General features: G+C 42.2%; 1 protein-coding gene across 1 annotated transcript in view; it reads left to right on the plus strand.

The window, feature by feature from the left end:
• The window catches only part of LOC144790862 (uncharacterized), a 580,240-nt gene that overhangs the window by 257,877 nt on the left and 296,490 nt on the right, over positions 1–25,873 (plus strand). Inside the window, exon 5 of the mRNA XM_078665522.1 lies at positions 2,269–2,403. Within this exon, the coding sequence (XP_078521648.1) occupies positions 2,269–2,403 (135 nt within the window). The remainder of the gene's footprint in view (positions 1–2,268; positions 2,404–25,873) is intronic.

A 25,873-nucleotide genomic window follows, 5' to 3' on the forward strand; every position in this document is an offset into this window, starting at 1 on the left:
GCAGTGAGGGTTTTGTTGTTCATGCCCTGTCGTGCCTTGTATTGAGATTAATGTGTTCACTGCCAAATTTCATGAAGGTTAATTAAACAGCCCCAGAGTGATTTGTGAATTAAACTCTTATTGTCCCCGTTTATCTCTTTCAGAAAGCTAAACCTTGTATAGAAGTGTGTCGAGTTGTGTGTGGTTTCATCAAACGACGCGCAATTTCTTATGAAATGAATACTTCTTTTGCACTCTCTTCACCCACCTACCCCATGAAATCGTTCCCACTTTTGATGGAACTGCATGACATTGATAACTCCAGAGCTGCTAAACATACTATTCCTCTGTCAAAGTTCACACAGATCCATATAGCTGTTGGCAGTTGTTAGTAAATACAATTTTGAACAGGTTTGTCACACCACCAAATTTGTTAGTAAATTAATGGTTATTACACCCCCCGCCCCCCCTTTTGCTGGATCTGCACGAATTGAAAAAAATACCAAGAGTAATCTCAACATACGAAGCCAATGTGATAAATATTCGTCAAATGATGCAAAACTTAAAAGCAAATCAAATGGTATTATAGCTTCTAAGATAATCAAGTGTTAACCCTTTCGATCCCACATGACACTTTGGCAAATTACTGAAAGGATTTACACCAGTCCAACAAAAGCGCACTTTGAGTAAAATCTTACTTTCATACTAAGATTTGTGTAAAATCATTCAGTGGTTTTGGCTAAAAGTGTAAGCAACATTTCCTTTTTATGAGCTAAAATTGGGACAATTCACTTTTTAAAATGTATTTATTGGCACTCCTTCGCCCCTTTCAGTGGAACCATGGGGCATATTATCAAGCCTGTGCGATAAAATTATCGCCGCTTTATCGGCCGAAAACGGCCGATAAAGCGGCAATAATGGGCTTGATAATATGCTCCATGGAATTCCAATCGAAGCCCATGTTAGATGTCTTCACATCTAACATGGGCTTCGATTGGAATTCCATAGAGCATATTATCAAGCCCGTTATCGCCGCTTTATCGGCCGTTTTAGGCCGATAAAGCGGCGATAATTTTATCGCACAGGCTTGATAATATGCCCCCATATTCTGTCATGTTTAGGTAGAAATAAAATGTCGAACTTTTTTTTCATTGCATATTTTAGCGAGTTTTTAGGTCGAGTCTGAGCCAGCACGTGCTGCTCTACGAGACTTGTTGTAGACGAGTAGGGAATAGAAGCCAAGCCCATGCTCCGAGACTTATTGTAGACGAGTAGCGAATAGAAGTCAAGCCCACCCTCCGCCCATGTTTGCCATTGGCTTATGTCATTGTCTGTCCTAAATGCTGGCTTCTGATTCATCAGTAGGCTTGTTAATCCCTCCTTAGTACAACCTCCTCCTTATTTGTCACCTCCCATGGCGACTGGCCCATTTACTTGGAGTGCTACACTGTACATGTTATTTAGACTGTGAGCACTATTTTCTTTAATGAGGTTCTCCTACTGCCTTCTCTACCTCCCCCCTCCCCGTTGTCCGTGCCTTCTTCCCTCCTCCCCCGCCTGCACTCTCGTTTTACGTGTCTTCTCGTCCCCACCCATTGTCCGTGCCTCCCCCGCCCTTTCTCCCGTTGTCTGTGATGACTACCGTTTGCAATGCAATTGGTCTCGCGTCAATGCGAGACCTGTTGCATTGCAAATGCTTGCCTTCCCTCATTGCTGTGACGGGGCTGTGGCAGGTAGAGCCGCTATACTTTATTTTCTTATTGGATGTGGTGTAATAGCCAGAGCTGCTGATGATGGAACCAGGTCCGAGTCTCGGTGTCGTAAAACATCCTGAGATTCTGGGCAATTCACATAACATCCTGTGCCAAAAATAAAAAGCATTGGCATAGCCAACAGGTCTCGCATTTGGGACCTTATAAGTGTTTAGCCATGCAACAGTTGGTGTTGTTGCACCAAGGATATTCTGCTGCATAACTAAATACTTATACGGTCCAAAAAGCGAGACCTATTGGCTATGCCAATGCTTGCTTTAACTGCTGTCACTCAATGCAAACAAGCAAGCATGGATAATGTTCAGTATAAGGAGAGAGGTAGTTTGAGTAATTATTAAGGAACATAATTAGAAAAGAAGGTAAACGGGTTTCTACCTGAGGTAATTTGTACCAGCATCTTTTAGATGTATGCTGATGATCGGGAAGGGAGGTGGGGAGAATGCAGTTGAAGGTGTATGTGAAATGTACTAAGTCAAGAAAAAGTTCCACCTTTTACATTTTTGTATCCCCCATCCAGCTATACGGGTCAACAATGGTCAGCCTCACGGAGTGCATTCAATGTGGAACAAAAGAGGCCCTTGACATGGGATGTAACGTGATTCTGCGGTTGCCTGTGTCCTCAGTGAGGAACGGAGAAGAGTGCTGGAGTGTGGTAAGAATCTGATGTTATTCAGTTTGTGGTTAATATGAAGGTTTCATTTCCCTGTCCCAGTGTTTCTTCAAAGCTGGAACTAGCAAAGACTGAAATATGGGGGAAACCTCACAGGGCTGGGAGACACATAGCACGGAGAATGTAACACATAAACAGCCCAGAGGAGAGCCCCAAATAGCAAAGGCTGTAAGAACCACAAGAGCCAACCATAGACCCAAGAGGACAGGGATATCAAACAACAACAAACAACAGTTTCCAATCAGGTATCAATTGTGTTGCACTTCGTGGTTTTTTACAATACAATACAATACACACCAACTCCTGCACCGACCTCCGGAGCCGTCAACGCCACCTCTTCGGAGCTCATCGCAACATCCACAACACCCTGCATTTCCAAGGTACAGTTTACGGGTCTCCCCCGCACTTTGGCTGGCCCACGATGCCACGGCCGGCCTGAACTGTTGGATTGATGCCATGATAGCTCCGGACGGAACTATCGATTTAAAGGAACTATATTTTAAGATTATTCCTGCAATATTAAGATTTTGATTACTGTATGTTGGATTTTAATCATTTTCGTCTTATTTTACTCAGAAAAATATTGGCTATTTTTCTAAAACTGGTGTTGTCCGTTTGTAGTGTTTTCACTTTATTACTAATTGTTATGTGCAAATGCTTTACACATTGCCTCTGAGATAAGATTGACTGCTTGTGCCAAGTGTAATCCCCCTTACCCTGACTAGAAGAAAGAGTCCCAACTTGGACAGGGTAGAAACCTGCCAACCAAAGACCCCCATTTCTTACATCATATATATAAATTTATGTGTGCCTCCAGTTAAAAACTCGTAGCTGTGTGCACAAAGGAACACTTACGCAGAAACTCAAGCATATTCAAGGAGGAGTGGATTGAAACCTGTGAGAGGTTAAATATATATGATTAGGGAGGTAACACATAGGAAAAATTCCTATAGGAAAAAGGCTCAATAGATATGTGCTCACAGGCGAATGCCATGGAGCTGCCTGCAGTTGGTAGGAATCCAATATATGACATTGGGCAACAGGCATCAGTGTAGAGGTTGCCCCCCTATGTGACGTCCATATTCTCATGTTGAAAATATAGATATACAAACTACACTTGCGAATGTTGTTACTTTTTCATGTGGACAACCTTTTTCTACATGGAGTAAGATGACTCATTCGAAGCAAAAAAGTAGGTTTAGGATGATTTATTTATTAAAAGTAGATCAGTTATATGTTTAAAATAAAGATACAGCATCCCACCAAGAGCTGTGGCAGTTCGTCAGTCTGTCTACTATTCGCTGATGTTCCCAACGTACTGGTATTCTGAATGCCTTGTACTTGAAAGACATGACATACTGCTAAAGACGCTTACACCAAGACTGTGTGACCTACTGGAAAACCACATTAAAGTAGTGTTCATAGAAAGCCCGTCCTCCACATCTTCGCCCATTTTTTAGGGGAATATCTAGTGCACACCTAATGCAGAATGACTTCCCATAACAGCAATTAGTCGCTAAACATTTCAAAGGTTAAAATGGGTCAGACCATGCATTGTGAATACCAACACACGTTCAAGTTTGTGAGTATGCACAAACTTATAGAGCATTCCTGCCTAGGAATTCCCACTCCCCAGGAATATTAAATGAATACTTCCATGTATGAGCATGAAGCCAGGTTTTCTGAAATGCAAAGATTGCTTTGTGCTTGCAAATCATGCTGTTTGTTGGGGTAGGTTAGGCTTAGGTTTTCCTATAGTTTTAAGTATTAGGCCCTGTGTGTTATTGTAGTGAAGACGTCGTGACACTTAGGAGGAATCAGTTAAGATTTATTGAAGAACAGCTACAAAGCAGACCAGACAGCAAGGCAGATACACATCCTTCTCCAACTGCTTCCCAAACCCTTTTCAAATACAAATAACCCAGTGACCAGGCAACTAAGCAACCCTTGAACATTCTACCAGATGACACCAGAAATAGAACACAGAGCAAAGAGCTCCAGCATAAGGCTGTAACACAAACTAAGGTAGATGAAAGGATATAACATATCCTCCTTTCTCAACATAACAAACTAAAACAAAATACAATAAAGTAAAAGGAATAAAACAAGAAAGCACAAAAAAACATAATGAACAGTATAAGTGCTGCAAAATAAGAGCAAACATGGCAGGAAACATTTCACACCTTGTACCTTTTATGAACAACTCTTGATCTTGCGCTTCTCCTCAGAGAAACCTCAGAGGATCCAGTAACCACCAGACCAGGAGATAACGATGATGTACTTGGAACGACATTCTTAACTTTTACAACTTTACACACATTCCACCACTTTCCCCTTCAACTTGAACAGCATTCCTTCCCACCCTGGTGACAGAAATGGGTGGACCAAACTTGCCCTCACCCTTCTGTACATGAAAAGGAGACTTAATGCGTACCATGTCTCCTACCCCAACAGGAACCATTTTTACACTTCTTTTTTTGTCAAACCATGACTTTTGATTGTGTTGAGAACAGGAAACATTTTCTCTTGCCAATTCCATAAGATAATCAATATCAGGCACAGCTTTAATCCACCTGTTCATCCAGGCAGGATTGAATTTAGTGTTCTCCTTCCTTCCTCTTAGAAGCTCAAAAGGAGAAACTTTTGTTGCAGAGTGGGGAGTGGTCCTGTAGAACCATAGAATGCTTTCTAGGAAATTGAGAATGTCACATTTTCCTGATTTTGCCCACCTAATGCAGTCCCCCACAACCCTATTCATACGCTCAACAAGCCCATTCGATTGGGGGTGGTAAAGAGAACTCCTTACATGTTTGATGCTGCATGACTGTAGAACATTCTGAAAATTGGCACTGGTAAATTGTGTACCATTATCTGTCACCATGGCCTCTGGAAACCCCTGCCGCATGAAAACATCCTTGAGAAAAGAAATGATGTTACTAGTGGAGACCTCCTTGACAAGTTTTACCTCAGGCCACTTCGAGGCATAATCAATAAGAACCAAGATAAAGTGCCACCCACCAGGTAATATTTCAAGAGGCCCCATGATGTCCAATCCCACTTTGGACCAGGGTCCAGAAGGGCATTCAATGGGAAGAAGCGGCGGGGTGACTACTTTCAATCCTTTGTCAGCGACCAGCAAATAAGGCACATATCAACTATTTAATTGATTTCACTGTCCATAGAGGGCCACAAGAAACATTCTCGGATTCGTCTCCTAGTGAGTGTGGACCCTAAATGACCACCATGGGCACTAGTAATAATACTGATAGAGATCGTAGGTCACCCAACCAATAATATCACCATATAGTTTTCGGGCCCATAAATTTCAGTTCAACCTATACATTAATCAGATGACCTACCGATTCTTCTACCAGTAACCCAGGTTCCTATCTATTTATTTCTATTGTACCTGACTTACCAATCCACCGTTGCAGGTACCTAAGATCCACAATGGATCAGGGAGCTAGCTGTAAAAGAAAGGCAGGCAAAATACAAAACCCAACTTATTTCTATTCCACATTAAATGATCACAGACAACTGGGAAGTTTTAAAAGTTTATCTAGAAATCAGATTCGGAAATTAGCAAGTTTACAGTCAAAAGGCAATCAATAATCAAGATAACAAAAAGAACATAGCCATAGAGGAACAGTGTCAGGGCAACCATTTATGAGTCTACAAGAAATTAATACCAAATGTGATATGCTAAATAGATTTCGGGATTGGATCATGAACTAGAGTTTACTGTTTGGGAAATACTTCAAGAGTAAAAGATTGGAAATCCTATACATCTATAGGAGGGGGAAAAGTGGAACACGCTATAGTTCTAGTATCTTACACAAAATCAGATTTCAGGAGAAATTTATATACCACAGTTATGTTTCAAAAACAGTATGGAGAGAAAATGTGTTCAAAAAAAGGTAGGGAAACATAGGAACATGCTAAGGAAATATACTGTATGACTTTATAATAGGTTGCGGAAAACATGGAAAATTTACATATGCAAAGAAATTTCTTTATTTAAGCAAAGTCAGAAAAAATAGAAGATGCAGTGAAGAGTTTTCGCACTATATTTACCTAGAAAGGTGTGCAGACCAACCCTGGCCACGGATCAGTCAAGGACAGGAAATACCCCAAGGAAAGACAGTCATCTATGGGACAGCAGGTGCAGATTGGACACCCCAGGACAGGACAGGAATACCAGATTAGGATCAGGACAGGACCACCAGGACACGACCAGCACCCGCAGTTTGGAAGCAACGCCTGCGCTCCACCCTCTCTGCAGCTATCAGTCAGAACCCCGATTGGGTTAACGAACTACCCAGCAAAGTGCTCCGCCAGCACTTAAGGTTTAGTAAAACCTTTAAAGTCTAAGGTCAAATTCGGACAGAGTGCTCCCCAGCGCTCTGTATTCAGTCACCTATTGAGTGCGTTGGGTCAGTGACAGGTCAGCTATTCAGACAAGTCGGACAATTTCTCTAGCTGAACCTAGGCTAGATATACTGTTTTCGGGTCAGTGTACCTCCCCCCCAATGTTGCAAAGTGTCAGAATCCCCAATTTCGATTGGTCCCCACGTAGGATAGGTTATGACACCAATCAGAACAAACTTCTGCAAGCCTAAATTATCATTTTAGGGAACCGCCTAGCAGGTTTGGGGTTCTCACGGAAAGTTTCACAGAATACAATAGAGAATTACAAATGTATCAAGTAAAGAACATTTCTGCTCCATCCTCCTGGGTCAGAGGTGGCGTTCACAAGAGCATCTTGACTGTGGCTGCCAGCTGGCTGAGTTCCACTGTTCAAGGCTAACTTCTCCCTGGCTGCATGACATGCGCAGAAGGGACCTTCAAAATGGTTCTCGTCTCATTCAGACCCCCCAGTTATCGCGGTACATGAAAAGTACGCGAAAACAAATTAAACATAGAAATAATTGAATTTACTACATATCATGATTTTGTACTTTAGGTTTCTCACTGTAAAAATATACTATGCGATTGTAGATTAGTGCAACACACAATAACACGAGAGCATCTGCGCAAGCTTCACCATGTGAGTATTTCAGACAGCCATATTAGCGGCAAATACGCATGCGCACATTTTCCCACCACAACTGCGACTACGTCACGTCACGTGAGTGTGACTAAGGCATGCGCAGTAGTAAATTCCCAAGCGACGGCCATTTTAACACAAGGATTATTCGTATTAGTAAAACACATAAGCAAGCATCCCTAAGATACATGTATATCCAAAAATAAAAGAAATTAGTAAGACATACAATTTTGGATTACAGAGTTATAAATGAATCGAGGTTCTTGATTTCAGCAAGTCGCGTAATGTGCGAAATCTTGCTTCATCAATCCCCTCTTTGATGATATTTACTATCATCACAAGTTAATGGAACCAGATGGCAACTTTTCTCACACTTTGTGCAGTTCAATTTCTTTCAACATCCTATTCAATTTCTCTTTCACATCTTTATTAGGGTGAGAATTTTTCACCCTTTTGTAAATCTGATTATTCAAGTCTTCTAATTCAAGTTCATCCACACTCTGTTTCACACCTCTCTTATTCACAGTGTATTTCTTTGTGTGTTTGCGACATTTGCAACAGACAAATATGAGAAAGATTATGAAACCTATCACTCCAATTGGCATCAGTACCTTGAACAATAAACTTCTACCTAAATTAGCAAACCAATGACCTACATTGGAGAGACCATCGACAAGTCTCTTCCAGGCACTGTCAACCTCCAGTGATTTGAGTTCCTTTTCCAAATTAGTAATGTTTTTCACATATCTTTTGATCTGTACACTTTTGTCCGGTATGTAAGTGCAACAATGTTGCACCTTCAGCATCCGGCAGACTCCGCCCTCTTTTGCTAATAAGGTGTCCAGCGCAAGTCTGTTCTGCAAAACCATTGATCTGATCGCAACCATTTCGGTATTGACCAGCAAGAATCCATGAGCTGTGTCAGTAGACAGCACATCCACTATTGTGGATAATTTGCAAATTATGTGTGTGTTCAGAACCACTCCCACTCCAGGTATCAGTGCACTAAAAATACTACCCATTATTTCACCTATGCTTTCTTTTTTACTTCGCACTAAGCCATTAGTGTTTTCATTGCTTCCAGCAATTTCTTTCACATGGTATATTTTCGGGAAAACAATGCCAAAGTAGCAGCTTCCATACCAGTGATCCGGCAATTTGAAATAAGCCTTGTTTCCACATATATAATAGATTCCGGGAAACACAGGTTCTGACCCATTTTTGAAACCCCAACCTCCAATTACCTTGTAATTGTGTTCACATTGACTGGAACCAATGAAAATGTTATTATATTAACTAGTCTTCTCGCGGTGAAGACAGAGTTTCCCTTTCCTTTCGAAATCCAGCAACAAAGCAGGACCACTCCCACCATTTGAGGTGCTTTCCATGGTTTCAGCCCATTTAGGAGTTTTCTGTCTCTTATCATTTGCCTTTCTTTGGAAACTCTCCCTTCTTTTCTCTGCCATGTTTAAAAACATTTTCTCTTGTTCATGGAATGAACAGGTCAAGTTTTCTCTGTGTGCTTCATTTAAGTCTATGGTACCTATAGTCAGAAAGTATTCTCCCATATAACGTGTAACGTCACTTTTAGTATGTACAGGATTCAAGTTTCCACGTATGGGAAGTTCAGAAAATATCACGTCTGAGTTAGAATAGTAGTACTGTAATGGTCCTCTTTTGTAAAATAAGCTTGCTAAAATACTACAGGAAATTTCATAGGTCAAGGGTAGGTGATGGTAAGTCACGCCTTCAGCTACAGACGTAGGTAGCTTCATGCAGACATAGCAGTCTTCTATTTCCATAGTTTCTACATAGTGCACTAAAAGATTAGCGAAAACATTCAACTGTGTCTGGTTTTTAACTCCATGATAATGTAGTCCTTCCTCATCTGATGCTTCTAAGTCTCGTTTGGTTTGTCTGAGTGCTTTTTCACGTCTTTCTACACTTCGTGTTGTCAGTTCTTCAGTGTCAGTGGTCACAGTCTGAGTAGGGTCAATATTAGTATTTTTGCTCACCATATAAGGAATGAAAACTGTTAGTCCTATCCAAATTATTATCACTATAACTATGCTACATATACATACTCTGCAGCATGTTTTGCAACAACTGCGTCTAGGCCTTCCATTCACGTTTGAATCAGACATTTTCGTTCAGAAGAAGATTTCTCAACCCCTCTTTGTAACTCTGCACAGGTAGCTTACCCTGCACAACTTCAGGTTGGTTCGTCTTCCTCTGCAGAATAATCAGCTGTCTGTTCTTCGTCACTTTCGTCAGTAATATCAAGATCTTCTAATTCTTCTAACACTAGATATGTCCATTCAGGATCTTGATATTTTTCGTTCAGTCTTTTTATTCGGTCACTCCGTCTTTTGGAGCTTTCTCCAGCTTGATTGGTAATACGGGGACTTTTCCTTCTTTCTGCAAGTTTTTCTTCTACTGTTTTTATTCTCAGTCTCAGTTTCTTAATATATCCTGGTTCAATATTTTTCTTCTTCTTGAGTCTTTTAGCTGGCACTGTGATTTGGCTTTCTTCTAATACTCTTTTATTTTCGTTTGTTTGTGGCACTTCTGTCTCTGTCTCTTCCCTTCCTGTCTGACTAGTTCCAGGTCTTGTATCTATTTCTTCTGCCTGGTTACTAAGCTGGCCTGGTTCAGGGAAATTTTTGTTTTGGCTTTCGAATGTCTCTATTTCTGAGTCCTGAACACGTTCTTCTATTTCTATCTGATCCTGTTCAAGCACTTCGATCTCTTGATTTTCTTCTGCTCGAACTTTTGTACTAGTTCTAGTCTGTCCCTTTTCAATTTCAGGAGTTTGTGGAGGTGTATCAATCACCTGTTCTGTCCCTGTCTGACCTTCCTCTTCTTCCTCAGATTTGACGTGAATCTCAATGATCTGAGGGTCTTCGCCTGTGCCTATCTCTTCCTCTCTATTCCACTCTCTATCTTCTTGGGTTCGCTCTCTTGTTCTGATTGGGTCTTCGGTCAGGTCGATTAAGGGTATCCAATCATCTTGGCTGGTGCTCGGTTGTACGTCATCAGCTACTTCAGGACCAACGTCTGCAGACCCCTCAGCTGGACAACCTTCAGCGCCTTTTTTTTCGTCTGGAATCACCTTCTGTGTATGGCTGGCATGGATCCACTTGGGCACGCCTGCACACTTCACCGCTGTCGTGGTCACCAGTATTATTTGGCGTTTTTCTCCCCACCTCGGTGTAAGGCAACTCGAACGAGTATGTTTCTTTATTCTGACCCAATCGCCAGGGACCAATTTGTGGACTGGAGTCGTTGGATTGGCGACGGCGTCTTCTCCAATCTGGCGAGAGATAGAACGCACTTGGTCACCCAGTTGCTTGCAGTACTCAAGTACCAAATCATCAGAAATGTTTAACAGTTTGTATCCTGGTACCCATGCTTGTCTCATCACTCTTCCCATCAGGATTTCATGAGGACTCAGGCCTGTTTTTCGGTCTGGAATACTTCTGAGTCCCATTAGAACAAGAGGCAAGGCATTTATCCAGTTCATGCCAGTAGAATCACACATTTTTGCTAATCTCGATTTTATAGTGCCGTTTATTTGCTCTACTACTCCAGAAGCCTCTGGACGATATGCACAGTGCAGTTTTTGTGTGATTCCGAATGCTTTACAGAGCTGATCGATTACTTCATTCTGAAAATGTTTTCCTCTATCTGATTCAATAGTGACTGGAACACCGAACCTAGGTATCAATTCTCGTAGTAACAATTTGGCTACTGTTATGGCGTCACTCTGTTTGGTAGGGTAGGCTTCCACCCATTTTGAAAACAGGCAGACAATGACAAGGACATATCTTTTTCCCTCACAATGAGGCATGGTGATGAAGTCAATTTGTATCCTCACAAAGGGACCCCCTGATTTTCCAATTTTTTCTAGTTCAACTACTGTCCTTTTACCAGCGTTGAACTGCTGACAGGTCAAGCACCTCTGGCAGAGTGATCCTGCTACTTTTCTAAACTTCGGATTGTACCATGTTTGTTGGAAAACCAGAACCATGGCATCCCTACCAGTGTGTGAATCTCCATGTATCAGTCTGGCCTCAGAAGCAAGCAGATGCCTAGGCAACACAGGCATACCATTTGGGCCCACAATGACACCATCCTCACTTCTGGGTCGAAGTTTCCTCCACTTCTCTTTCTCTTCCGATGGCACAGCATGCTGCCAATCTCTCACCTCATCCCATGTAGGCACCTCTTCAAACACCATAAGTTGGCAGTTGTTTCCAGGTCCTCCCAGTTTAATATTTACAGACATGCGATTTATTGCACAATGTCTGGCCACTTCATCAGCAAAATTATTTCCCAATGATACATGGTCAAGGCCCTTTTTATGAGCAGCACATTTGACCACTGCCAATTCCTTTGGTAACTGGATGGCCTCCAGTAAATCTTGTACAACTTTCCCATTTCGAATGGGTGTACCTGATGAAGTCAAAAATTCCCTTTGTAGCCACAACTGGCCAAAGTCATGCACAACCCCATAACAGTACTGACTATCAGTATATACTGTTATTCTTTTGTTTTTCCCAATTTTGCAAGCTCTTATCAACCCAATCAATTCGGCTACTTGTGCAGACTTTATTCCATATAAACAGGATGCTTCTTTAATGCTGTTTAAAGTGACTACAGCATAGGCAGCACTTAGGCCCACCAGTTCGTGTCGTATACATGAGCCATCTACATACAGCTCTTCATCGTTAACAGGCAAAGGCGTTTCTTTAATGTCTGGGCGTGGTTTAGTACTGAATTCTGTCAGGTCAATCCAATCATGCTCGTTCTCCCCCCGTCTTCTACAACCATTGAGTCAGGGAGTAAGGTGGCTGGATTCAGGATATTACACCTAGTAATGACTACATTTGCAGCACCCACGAGAATCCTCTCGTATTTAGTCAGCCGAATAGGGGTGAGATACTGAGTTTTCGTTCGGGTCAACAAAATCACAACTGCATGTGGAACATACACAGTTACAGGATGTCCCATTACAATGGATTCACTCTGTTCTAAACTCGTGCAGGTTGCAGCTACTGCTTTCAGACATCCGGGTGATCCAGCAGCTACTGGATCCAAAGTGGCAGAGAAATATGCCACTGGACGTCTAGTCAAACCATGCTCCTGAGTTAAAACTGACAATGCACAGTTGTCACGTGTGTCACAGAACAGTGCAAACTCCTTAGAATAGTCAGGCATCCCTAAAGCAGGGGCTGTACACAGGCAGTCTCGTAACTTAGTGAATGCTATTAAGCTTTCATCATCCCATTCAACTGGGTCCTTTGCTCCTTTCTTGGTCATTTTTATCAAAAGCTTTGCCAGGACTGCGAATCCCACAATCCATTGCCTGCAGTAACCTACAACCCCAAGGAATATTCTGATCTCTTTCTGAGTACGGGGTAACTGCATCTTTCGAATTATTCTGACTCTCTCTGAAGTGACTTTTTTGATGCCTTTTTCTATCTGGTGCCCCAGATATTTTACTGACTTTGCACAGAATTGCAATTTTTCAGGGGCCACTTTATGTCCCTTTTCACCTAGGTGATTCAGCAAGGCAATGGTGTAAATCACACAATCTCTATGACTTTTAGATGCCACCAAAAGGTCATCTATATATTGCACCAACACAGACTTTCCAGGTAAGACTAAGGATTCAAGGCACTTTTTCAGGATCTGATTAAAGATAGAGGGACTTTCGGTGTACCCTTGGGGGATCCTATTCCAAACATACACGTGACTGTCGAAAGCAAATGAGAAAAGAAACTTGCTATCTGGATGCAATGGGATCGAAAAGAATGCATGACATAGGTCTATCACAGTGAACCACTCAGCATCCCAGGGAATCTGATACAGGATTACTGCTGGGTTCGGGACAATAGGACAACAAGGAACCACAATTTTGTTTACCTTTCTCAGGTCCTGCACTACTCTGTACTTGCCACTAGGTTTCTTGATTCCAATTATGGGTGAGTTACACGGACTACTCATTACTTCTTGTATGATGTCTGCTTCTAGCAATTTTTGTATTTCAATCGCAACTCCTGCTCTCATTTCGGCACTCATTTTATATGGCTTGGTATTGGGGTAAACTGCATTTTCTTTCATGGCTATTTGTATGGGGTCTACATTTGCCATCAATCCTACATCCTTTCCAGTAAAGTCCCATACTTCTGATTTCACTGTCTTTTGAAGTTCTTCGGGTAAGTCTTGTACAGTCATTCGTTTAATTTCTGAGTCAGGTCTGATTAACATTAATTTATATATGCCATCCTCGTCTGGGGTTTGAATTTCGACGCCTTTTGGTGTGCAAAAGATGGTGCAGTTCATTTTGCACAACAAATCACGTCCCAGTAAGTTTACTGGACTGGTATCACACACTACAAATCTATGCATTTCTTTAAAATTCCCTATTGTGATCTCCATGGGCTCGGTAACTGGGGTACTAATCAATTGATTAGACACACCCACTACTTGGATTGCTTCTCCCGAGAGGGGTAGGTTTGGAACATCCGCTGTTCTCAAAGTAGAACGGGTAGCACCAGTGTCCAATAGAAAGGTGACATCATTTCCATCAACCTTTCCTTCAATGTATGGCCCTTACTGGTCTACCGGCAAGAAGGCGCCAAGAACACACTCCTTGTCCTCCCCTCTCAGGCCCCGTCAGTATTCATCGTCACAGAAAAAGGTATCATTCAACAAAAACTGCGAAGTTGCTGCATTTCTATTTTCATTGCCTCCCCAGATCTCTATGTCATCACCCTGTGGTGATTTTCCCTTATAATTTGGCTTTGGCGCTCGGGGCAATTGACTTGCCTTTACCTGATGCTGAGTCTTTCTTGGTTTTTCATGCTGCTTCTGTGGAGTTAAATCAGGGGTTTGGGTATTATCATGCTGTAAATATGGACACTCGTCTCTCCAGTGCCCGATTTCTCCGCACTGGTGACAGGGAAATTTCTTTTTAGCTTCTTCTCTGCTCATTTTTACCTTGGGCTTCCCTGCACCCCCAGCTCCTTGATTTTGGGTATTCTTATTCATTTTACTTAATTGCTTTTCCTGCTGCTCGGCTAATTTTACTTGTGCCCACATCACCTTCTCCTTCAAAGCCTTTCGTTTGTCTGCCATCTCGTCTTCGCAATACTTTGCATATCGCAAGACTTCATCTATTTTCTTGGACTGCCAACAGATTTTATTGTCTTTGATCCACTGGCAAATTTCTGGTCTTAAACCGTTTACAAACCTGTAAATGAAGTGGGCCATGTCCCTCATCTCGATGTTATCTATACCGCTGTACGTTTTAAACACCTGTAACAGTCTTTCATAAAAGGAGTGCACAGTCTCATCCCTTTCCTGCGTGGTTCTATCTATCTTTGTCCAATCAGTTTCCTTCGCAGGCACCTTTTGCTTTAGGTGTAAAATCACCTGATCATATTTTTTCATTACTTCATCAGAGGGTGCTCCTGTGTTAGGATCCCTCGTGTATTCCTCCCTAGGCCAAGCTATGGCAATCTTACACTCGGTCCATAGGTCTACAGAAACCACAATATCAAAGAACCCATCCAAATCTTTCCACAGGCATTTCTGTACCTTTACAAACCTTTCCACCTGCCTGTACCAGTCCACAGGCTTCTCTCGTAATTTTGGGAAATCATTTGTAAATGACACAATATCCTGTCTGGACCATGGAACATGCATGTATTTTCCACCTGGTACTTCACGCATAGGACATAACTGTTCTGGTTTATCAGCTTCTTTTAGAACGAACTGAGGAGTCACTTGTTTGGATCTAGCCTCATCTTTCTTTTTGGCCCACCTGGCTTTCCATCTGTCCACATCTCCCCATTTCTGTAATACTGTCAATAATTCTTTGACCTGTGCCTTCTTCCCTGACATGTTCAGGTTTTCCAGATCCTTGTCTGAGAAATCTGCTGTGTACGGTTTTTGCAAAGGTTTTGATTTCGAGATATCTATTCCCATACTAGCTGCAGTGTCAGTTAGTTTTTCATGGAGTACTCTGGTATTTCGAGTAAGGCTCTTGCAGATAAACAACAGCTCTTCTTCCGAGTAGGTATTTAGTCTGTCTAATCCTACATTTCCTGCCATAAGTTCTTCTATTTCTACTCTCAGTTTGTAGAGATCTAGAGGTGTCGACTGAAGAGTTTGTTTTTCTAATTCTCGGCTCCATCTCTCAATTTCTTCAGGAGTTATTACCGTGACGCTCTTAGTACCCGAAGCTGATTCCATTTGAATCTCCCTCGTATTGAAAGGATTATGTCTTTTCTGCATCCTTTTTCCTGTTTCCCTAATGGGCAGATCCATTAGCGAGACTTCAGTCTCACACTCACTTGTTAAGTCATCTACAATTAAGGGCTCTGATCTCGGTTGGGCTACAACTGGGGTAATAACTGGAGTTCTTGGACTTCCCTGTTGGTCCCCATACAATGGAACCACTGGTCCAATAGTAACCGGGATTGTTAAGGACTCAGGACTTGCATTTAACTGGGAAATCTTCTGAATTATTTCAGCTCTCTGCTTAGCTAGTTCCTCTCGTTCTCTGTCCTCCAATATCCTTTCGACTGAATTGTCATGTAATACTTGTGGGGTTAAAGTTGGAGCACAACTCGGGGCAGTGGGATGTGTCTCTCTGGGTCCTTCACCATAACTAGGTCTTGGGGTCAAAGTACCTGTGCCTAGGGATCTTGGTTCTTCCTCATATAGAGGGTTTAGGAACGGCATTCCTGAACTGGATGGTCTTGCCTCACCTTCGTAGGGAGATCTGGGAAAAAAGTCTCTTTCGCGTGTGTATCTCGTTTCTCCACCAGCGGGTATTCTAGGATAAATATATCTTGCATCTATGGGTCCTAAACTCTCGGTATAGGGAGGTATTTGACAACTCCCTCCTACACTTGCGGATCTGGCCTCATCTTGGGGCGGAGGTCTTCGAGAATTATCCCCTTCACTAGAAGGTCGGTGTCCTTCATTATACGGAGGAGGACTTCTCATAAACATGTCATCTAACAACTCATCATCCGACTCTCCAATGGGCACCCAGTGTTTGCATTTTTCTGTTCTCTTCTCTCCTGCAGGAGGACCACCCACTGGCATCTTTGGAAACAGTCCTTCCACAATCATATTCTGTCTCCACTGTTTCATCTTTTTGTCACGGGTCTCTTGTTTCAGTTTCGGATAAAATGTAGTTAACCCTTTATCCATCCGGGGCTTATCCCTTTCAAAATCTTCGATTTCCCATTCCTCTAGCGCTTCGTACTGCGTTAGTCTAGGTCTGGGATGTAAATCATTCATTCGGGTTCTCAAATTAAATAAAATTCTGCCATTGAATGTACCCTCTAACGGAAAAGCCAAAATTCCGTCATCCTTGGTGTATTCTGCCCAATTTTCTAACCATACACACGAGTGGTACCCTTTTTCAAACATCATGAAAGATGCGGGAGTATTAGGCGGCGGAATGACAACACCTTCTCTGGTTTTAATCGGTTTGTCCTTTTTGAAATAATTTTTCACCTTATTTACAAGGGATATTTTTCTCTTATTTCCGTACATAATGTCAGTCTTATGCCCTTTCCACTGATCGTTCTCAAACCCTAAATATCGTGGATCAGGTCTAGTATGCGGTCTGTACGAGTGCCACATACGATTTCTGCCAGCGACTTTGTTTACAAATCACATCCAATCCAAGTGCGTCTTTTATTTTTCGTCCGACCAATGAAATGCACAAATTCAAATAATCTCGACCAATTGGTGCGTAGCCTTTCGCGAGACAGATTCTCATGCTTCGGCACTCACCCCTCCTTTACAATTCCTGCTCCGCTACACACCCGCTGCGTCTACCAATCCCAGCGCGGCACAGAGTGACGTCAGAGCAGCTCCGCAACTGACTCCCTCCTTCACAAGGTAACGGAAACGTAATTTCTCTCTAAAGTGCTTGTGCTTGGTTATTTAACAACGAATACACATTCGCCACTGTACTCAAGTGTCTAGACAGGAAAGATTTGTTTCACTGCTAGTAAACTCCTTCTGTCTACTTTTCACACGCTACGGACAGATCTCTTCTGCCTACCCTTCACTCAAGCATTAGGGAACCTGCTACTTCTTTCGACTCATCCACTTCTTATCAGGATATATTCTAAGCCCAAAGTTTCACCAGCGAACCCTTTTGCTTTCACTCAAGCCCCGACGAACCTGCTACTCTTTCCGCTGTGACCCTTACTAGGTTATTTCACAATAGACGTTTTGCCAGTGATCTCGTAGCTATCATTTATTCAAACATACATTCAGAAAAACCCTAGTTAGTGCTTCCAGTTCTGCCTAACCTGCACCAACTTTCCTGGAGTCAGTGATCTCAAAACAAGTGGATTCTTTTCACCACTCGCTATACAATTCCCCGGGGATTCCCAACAACATGAAACGCTTAACTTACAAATGTGTTAATACATATATCAGTACAATAATAGGAAAAACAATTTAAAACATTTCATAATTTTTCAAAGCAAACATTTTACGTGAGTGATCAATTCATGCAAATTGTTTTACTTCCATAGCAGCATAAACACAACCAGAAACATTTTAGCAGCATCCAACTTATCTAGCTTAACTAGTCCTTCCTAACTTTAACTAGTCCCTAACCATCACCTCTGCTACCAGAAAATTACTGATAGAGATCGTAGGTCACCCAACCAATAATATCACCATATAGTTTTCGGGCCCATACATTTCAGTTCAACCTGTACATTAATCAGATGACCTACCGATTCTTCTACCAGTAACCCAGGTTCCTAACTATTTATTTCTATTGTACCTGACTTACCAACCGACCGTTGCAGGTACCTAAGATCCACAATGGATCAGGGAGCTAGCTGTAAAAGAAAGGCAGGCAAAATACAAAACCCAACTTATTTCTATTCCACATTAAATGATCACAGACAACTGGGAAGTTTTAAAAGTTTATCTAGAAATCAGATTCGGAAATTAGCAAGTTTACAGTCAAAAGGCAATCAATAATCAAGATAACAAAAAGAACATAGCCATAGAGGAACAGTGTCAGGGCAACCATTTATGAGTCTACAAGAAATTAATAACAAATGTGATATGCTAAATAGATTTCGGGATTGGATCATGAACTAGAGTTTACTGTTTGGGACATACTTCAAGAGTAAAAGATTGGAAATCCTATACATCTATAGGAGGGGGAAAAGTGGAACACGCTATAGTTCTAGTATCTTACACAAAATCAGATTTCAGGAGAAATTTATATACCACAGTTATGTTTCATAAACAGTATGGAGAGAAAATGTGTTAAAAAAAAGGTAGGGAAACATAGGAACATGCTAAGGAAATATACTGTATGACTTTATAATAGGTTGCGGAAAACATGGAAAATTTACATATGCAAAGAAATGTCTTTATTTAAGCAAAGTCAGAAAAAATAGAAGATGCAGTGAAGAGTTTTCGCACTATATTTACCTAGAAAGGTGTGCAGACCAACCCTGGCCATGGATCAGTCAAGGACAGGAAATACCCCAAGGAAAGACAGTCATCTATGGGACAGCAGGTGCAGATTGGACACCCCAGGACAGGACAGGAAAACCAGATTAGGATCAGGACAGGACCACCAGGACACGACCAGCACCCGCAGTTTGGAAGCAACGCCTGCGCTCCACCCTCTCTGCAGCTATCAGTCAGAACCCCGATTGGGTTAACGAACTCCCCAGCAAAGTGCTCCGCCAGCACTTAAGGTTTAGTAAAACCTTTAAAGTCTAAGGTCAAATTCGGACAGAGTGCTCCGCAGCGCTCTGTATTCAGTCACCTATTGAGTGCGTTGGGTCAGTGACAGGTCAGCTATTCAGACAAGTCGACAATTTCTCTAGCTGAACCTAGGCTAGATATACTGTTTTCGGGTCAGTGTACCACCCCCCAATGTTGCAAAGTGTCAGAATCCCCAATTTCGATTGGTCCCCACGTAGGATAGGTTAACACACCAATCAGAACAAACTTCTGCAAGCCTAAATTATCATTTTAGGGAACCGCCTAGCAGGTTTGGGGTTCTCACGGAAAGTTTCACAGAATACAATAGAGAATTACAAATGTATCAAGTAAAGAACATTTCTGCTCCATCCTCCTGGGTCAGAGGTGGCGTTCACAAGAGCATCTTGACTGTGGCTGCCAGCTGGCTGAGTTCCACTGTTCAAGGCTAACTTCTCCCTGGCTGCATGACATGCGCAGAAGGGACCTTCAAAATGGTTCTCGTCTCATTCAGACCCCCCAGTTATCGCGGTACATGAAAAGTAAGCGAAAACAAATTAAACATAGAAATAATTGAATTTACTGCATATCATGATTTTGTACTTTAGGTTTCTCACTGTAAAAATATACTATGCGATTGTGGATTAGTGCAACACACAATAACACGAGAGCATCTGCGCAAGCTTCACCATGTGAGTATTTCAGACAGCCATATTAGCGGCAAATACGCATGCGCACATTTTCCCACCACAACTGCGACTACGTCACGTCACGTGAGTGTGAATAACGCATGCGCAGTAGTAAATTCCCAAGCGACGGCCATTTTAACACAAGGATTATTCGTATTAGTAAAACACATAAGCAAGCATCCCTAAGATACATGTATATCCAAAAATAAAAGAAATTAGTAAGACATACAATTTTGGATTACAGAGTTATAAATGAATCGAGGTTCTTGATTTCAGCAAGTCGCGTAATGTGCGAAATCTTGCTTCATCAATACCTCTCCTAAGGCTCTGTGGGGGAATGAGTTTGTCAGCACGAAGCAAAACACCACCCTCCAGAGACATCTCAGACTCAACCTTCCAGAAAGGTTGCAAACCTTGAGGAAGAACACGCTCTCTGGGCCATCCTGACCTAACAAACCCACAGCCTTGTTGCAGAACATCATCATCAGCAAGAGCCTTCACCCACTCGTCTTCTGTGCTAATACCATGCTCTAGTAAATCAATTGAGGCTACCAGACAATCATCAGAATCTTCCTCCCCACAATCAGCAAAGTCAGAATCCCCTTTATCATCATCCATGGGAAACCGGGACATAAAGTCAGCCCTGACGTTCCTACCACCAGAGACATGGACAACATAGAACTGGTACTGCATGAGGCAAGACACTATACGGAGGATTTCAGGGGAACAGCATTTACTGGTGCCAGCACCAAGAATACTGATTAGAGGCTTGTGGTCGGTCCTCAACAAAAACACCATCCCCAGACATAGGGACGGAACTTTTCAATGGCCCACAAACATGGCAAGCATTTCTTCTCAATAACCGATTACTGGAGTTCACTATTTCTTAGGACCCTAGAAGCGATCGCACCAGTATTTTCTCTACTGTGATCATCTTAGGTTAGTACAGCCCGAACCCCACTTGACTTGCATCAACCTTTATGCAAGAGGACAAACTCGGGTCATAAGGCTTCAGACAATCTTTCACACAGCTCAAAGCAGATGCAGATTCATCTCCCAATCAAATACTACTCCCCTTCTGAGAAGAGAACTGATGGGACGTACAAGAGTGGCATAATTGGGGATAAACTTTGGCTCCAAGAGTCCAAGTAGAGACTTGACTCCCGTCTTATCAACTGCGGGAGGTGCATGAGTGATGGCATCTAAAAGTCCCTGCCTAGGTCTGATTCCTTCCCCAGAGATAAGGTGACCTAAGTATTCAATTTCATCACAGAAGAATTTGCATTTTTCAGATTTAACTACCACACCATGGTCCTTGAAAATTTCAAGAACCTTCCTTAGCAAGGTTTCATGTGTAAGAATATCTTTGGCGTGAATCAAAACATGTCCTGAAAGACTAGAACTCCACCAATATCACCCAACATGTTCTGCATGACCCGTTGAAAAACGGAAGCCGCAGAGGCGCGCCCAAAGGGCATCCGTTTGTACTGGAAAGTACTCAATGGTGATACAAATGCCATGAGGGGGCGTGATTCTGGATTCAGATCTATGTGATAATATGCTGTGGCTAGATCCAGCTTGGAATAATAGCGCGACCCCCTGACACTTGCAAACAAATCAACAAGTTTTGACAATGGTTGAGAGTCGACCCAGATCTCTCTGTTGAGGGACCTCAAGTCCACGCAAACGTGCAATTTACCACATTTCTTGGGCGCAACGACCAAGGGTGAAAGCCAGAGTGAGGACTCTGTAGGTTTGATGATCCCTTGGTCGCACAAAGACTTGAGTTCAGACTCTAGGTCATCTCTCACACTGAAGGGTACACCCCTCAATTTATGTTTGATCGGAAGAGTTCCATCATTTACAACTATTTTATGTTTGAAGCCTCATATGGATCCGAGATCCCCAGAAAAAACAGATGGGAAACGTTCCTTCCATTCCCTAAATTCCTGATCATCCGAAACTACAAGAACTTGTTTAGATGTACCTGGTTTGAGTATCATTTTGAATAATCTCTGATGGTACCAGCTCAAAATGTTCAACCCTTTCTCCGCAACATAGACCTTCCCACTAATTTTCCTGCCCTTGAAAAGAAGTTCGTCCTCGAAGAACCCTAAAAGATCAATTTTTCATCCCTTCATATGGGACAGGAGAGCAATCAGGTGGTTGAAGAGCCCTATCTCCCCATGTCTCGCAGAACCGCTTGTGTGTTAACATGGTAATTCTGGCTCCTGAGTCAACAAGAAGATTTAGTGGATTACCTCCTACACACATTATAGGGTCAACACAATCAGGGGAATCATGTACATTTGAGACAACATCATGAGAATCAACAACCACTGAGACTACTTCGGAATCAGATTATTGATCTGATTTTAATACACATGCAACAGTTCTTCATTGGTTCTTCTTTTTCAAGCAAATCTTTGCGAAGCGCCCTTTTTTCTACAATAACTGCAGACCACATTGGCCCCAAGACACTTCGCCCCCTTTTGATGAGGTGGATTCCCACAGCGGTAACACATTTGCTTAACATTGTGGAAATCTGAATTGAAAACTGAAACACCTTTACCCACAGTTGGGTTCTTGGAAGCGTTGTTTTTGAAAGAAAATTGTCGAGGGGAAAATTATTTGCTCCTAGTCTTTTCAGTGACAATATTGATAGGATCAACAGACTTAACTTCTAGCTCCTTCAGCGGAACTTGAGATGTCTCAATGCTTTTTGCAATTTTAATCGTTTCTTCCAGCAACGGATTAGCTAGAGACAACAATTTTTGTCGAATCTGTTTGTCTCTACAGTGGGACACAAATTGATCCCTGATCAGTTGATCTGTGAACACATCAAATTGACAAACAGATGCTAGCATGCGTAGGGCAGAAATGTAGGAGTTGACATCCTCGCTTTCACACTGTTGTCTCTTTAGGAATTTGTGACGGAGAACCATCAAGCTAGGTTGTTTATCAAACCTTGTTTTAAGTTTCATGATGGTGTCTTGGTAGACACCAACAACATCCTCAGGAAGATGATTAATTTCAGGAAGATGCTTGAAAATCGATCTCCCCTAAAAAACCCAAGGAATGAAGTAGGAGATATTTCTTATGTTTGTTACTGAATCTAGAATCACCAATGGCACCAAGGTAAGTTTGAAAGGAATCAAACCATATCTCCCACCGAACAGGAGGTTCTCCTGGAGATTCTAGAAAAGAGGGAAGAGGAGCCACAGACTGCAGGGCTTGAAGGAAAACAAGAAAAGGAAAGTAAAATAGTGAAAAGAGAGAAAGAGCAAAGAGAGAAAGAGCAAAATACGTACATTGAACAGAAAAAGAAAGAAAAGAACATTTATAGTCACAATTGGTGATAGAACAATGAGAAACCAGGTGAATAAAAATAAAAAGTTCAATCAATACTGGTGTGCGAATCACCGTATAAGCATCCGCACAAGACAGCTGTGCGAATCACTGTGTAGACACGTGTATGATGAGGAGAATAGCTGACCAAACAGCTTGTGAGTGAAGAAAATCCGAATACTCGCCAAAGTTTAGTTTAATTAAGCCAAAGTGTAAGACATAGTCACGTGAAGCACACTGAGGTACACTTAGTTTTATTTGGAATAAACAAAAGATGTGCTGATCGTCATGATCGACCGAGAACAGAGATGAGGGCCTTTGTTGTCAACAGCTTGTCTGATTGCGAGGTGATCAGTTGTGACAAAGTCGGCGTTGCGTGATGCGTGTACAGTCAGGCAGGTCAGGCAAGATGAGGCCTACTGTTGTTGCGCATGCACGCGTTACACCAGGCCTGAGACGTTGGGGCTTTATGTTTGCGCTTACAGAATGCAGCAGAGGTCCGAAGAGCATGGAGAATCAAAGCGCAAACCTTCCTGAAGACGCTTGAAAAGGAGCCGGTAACAGGTAAGGTGATTTGATAACAGATCTCCGTATACACCCGTAATGGAAACTTGATTTTGGCAAAGAGCGATGTGACGATGTGTGCGATGCAAACAAAATAAAACCGTATTACCGCAGGGTTCAGAAGTCCTTGCGTCTTGTAAATGAAGGTCCGAAATGATGCACGCAGGGTCCAGCGTGTGGCTGTGTGGCTAGATCATCGCCACGAATTGCAGTGAAGACGTCGTGACACTTAGGAGGATTCAGTTAAGATTTATTGAAGAGCAGCTACACAGCAGACCAGACAGCAAGGCAGATACACATCCGTCTCCAACTGCTTCCCAAACCCTTTTCAAATACAAAGAACCCAGTGACCAGGCAACTAAGCAACCCTTGAACATTCTACCAGATGACACCAGAAATAGAACACAGAGCAAAGAGCACAAACTAAGGTAGAGGAAAGGATATAACACTTATATAGGTTATACTACCTTTACTGTTCATGTAACACTGAAAACATGACCAGGCCTTTCAATGAAAGATAGATACTATGGGGTCTACTTACTAAGATTTAACACTGTGTTTGCATCAAAAAAGTGATGGCAATGACCCTAAATAATTTTTCGCCTATTTAATTTCCAGCGTAAAGCCTTTCAAGCTGGAAAATAACTTGAAAGTAATGCAAAGCAGCACATAGCTCTGCTTTGCATTACTTAGAGCCAAGGGGGGAGGTACCATGGGTGGTGCATGGACGTTCCCATGCAACCACCCAAGGTTTCTGATGCTAAGCCCTATTTACTTAAAAATGTAGACAAGGTTTAGCATCAGAAAATATTCTCCTTTCTTTTCCCACACTGCATGTGTGCTGCACTGTACAGCATAAATTCAAAGTTGGAAAAGACTTAAAGTTAGTCTAAGCATCTAAGCATACTGTTTTGTACTGGAAAAAGAGTATGCACTATAGTGCAAAGGTGTGTCCATGGTGCACAGCAGAACATTTCTGCACCAGCGTTAGGGAGTGGGGAGGAAGGTGCCATATTTCTGTAAATAGGGCACCCTCTAGTTCTCTTCTCACGCTGTGCAGCACAGCATTTGCAGCTGCTGCACTGCATGAGAAACTGGTATATCTGGCCCTATATTTTTCGTTTCTCTTTCTCTTTTCAGCAGCAGAATACCATAACAAACAGACATTTGTAACTTGAAAGGCCGAACAGAAAGAATAGATGCAGAGCTTTCCTCCCCTGCTGCATTTCTAATTTCTTGGCACGCCAACTAGCACTAATTTTGCAGCTACCAAGGCAGCCAGTGATAAAAAATAAATAAATACCTGAGCAATGAGATCACCTTTGGAATGTTATAAAAGCAGGGGGTGGGGCATGGACATAAATAGTGCGCTCCACTTCCGACAGAGTTTTGGAAATTGAATAGTTTTAAAAAAGCTGAAAGACCAAAGACGGACAAAAATACACAGACGGTGTAAGTTGTAGGTTTGCAACTTTCTTTTCTGTCACTTCAGTACAAATTCTCTACAGTTGTTATTTGCATACCAAAACATAGTATTTTTCTCTTGCTCAACACAAATATCTTGACGATTATGTCTCAGATGATGTGTTAAATATAGTTGGGTCCAAACGAGGTGGCATAAAGTGGATTGAGATGCGGCCACAAGTAATTACGAGTAGCTAAGATTAATTCAAACATTCCATCCTTCACTTTTTGTATACTTTAGTGTGTCACCCAAGTGGGACAGGTGTGATCAGACATGGGTCCTGTGCTCAGTGTATCACTGGAACCAAGCAATACCTGGCTGATTAACCCATGGCAAGGGTGAAACTGGTCCTGGATTGCTAGTGTTCCTGTTTAGGGCAGACCCAGCCTTGCAGTTCTGGCTGTACTGTTCCCATTGGAGCAGGGTCAAGATTGATTTCTGTATATCTGCGTCCAAACAGAGGGTGCATGGTTTGGCAAAATAATGATGGATTGGGATGCGGCCCAAATAATTACCAGTGGCTAGGATTAATTCAAGCATTTCATCCATCACTTTTTGTAT

Source organism: Lissotriton helveticus, chromosome 11 (genome assembly GCF_964261635.1).
Source record: "Lissotriton helveticus chromosome 11, aLisHel1.1, whole genome shotgun sequence".
Taxonomy (NCBI): Eukaryota; Metazoa; Chordata; class Amphibia; order Caudata; family Salamandridae; genus Lissotriton; species Lissotriton helveticus.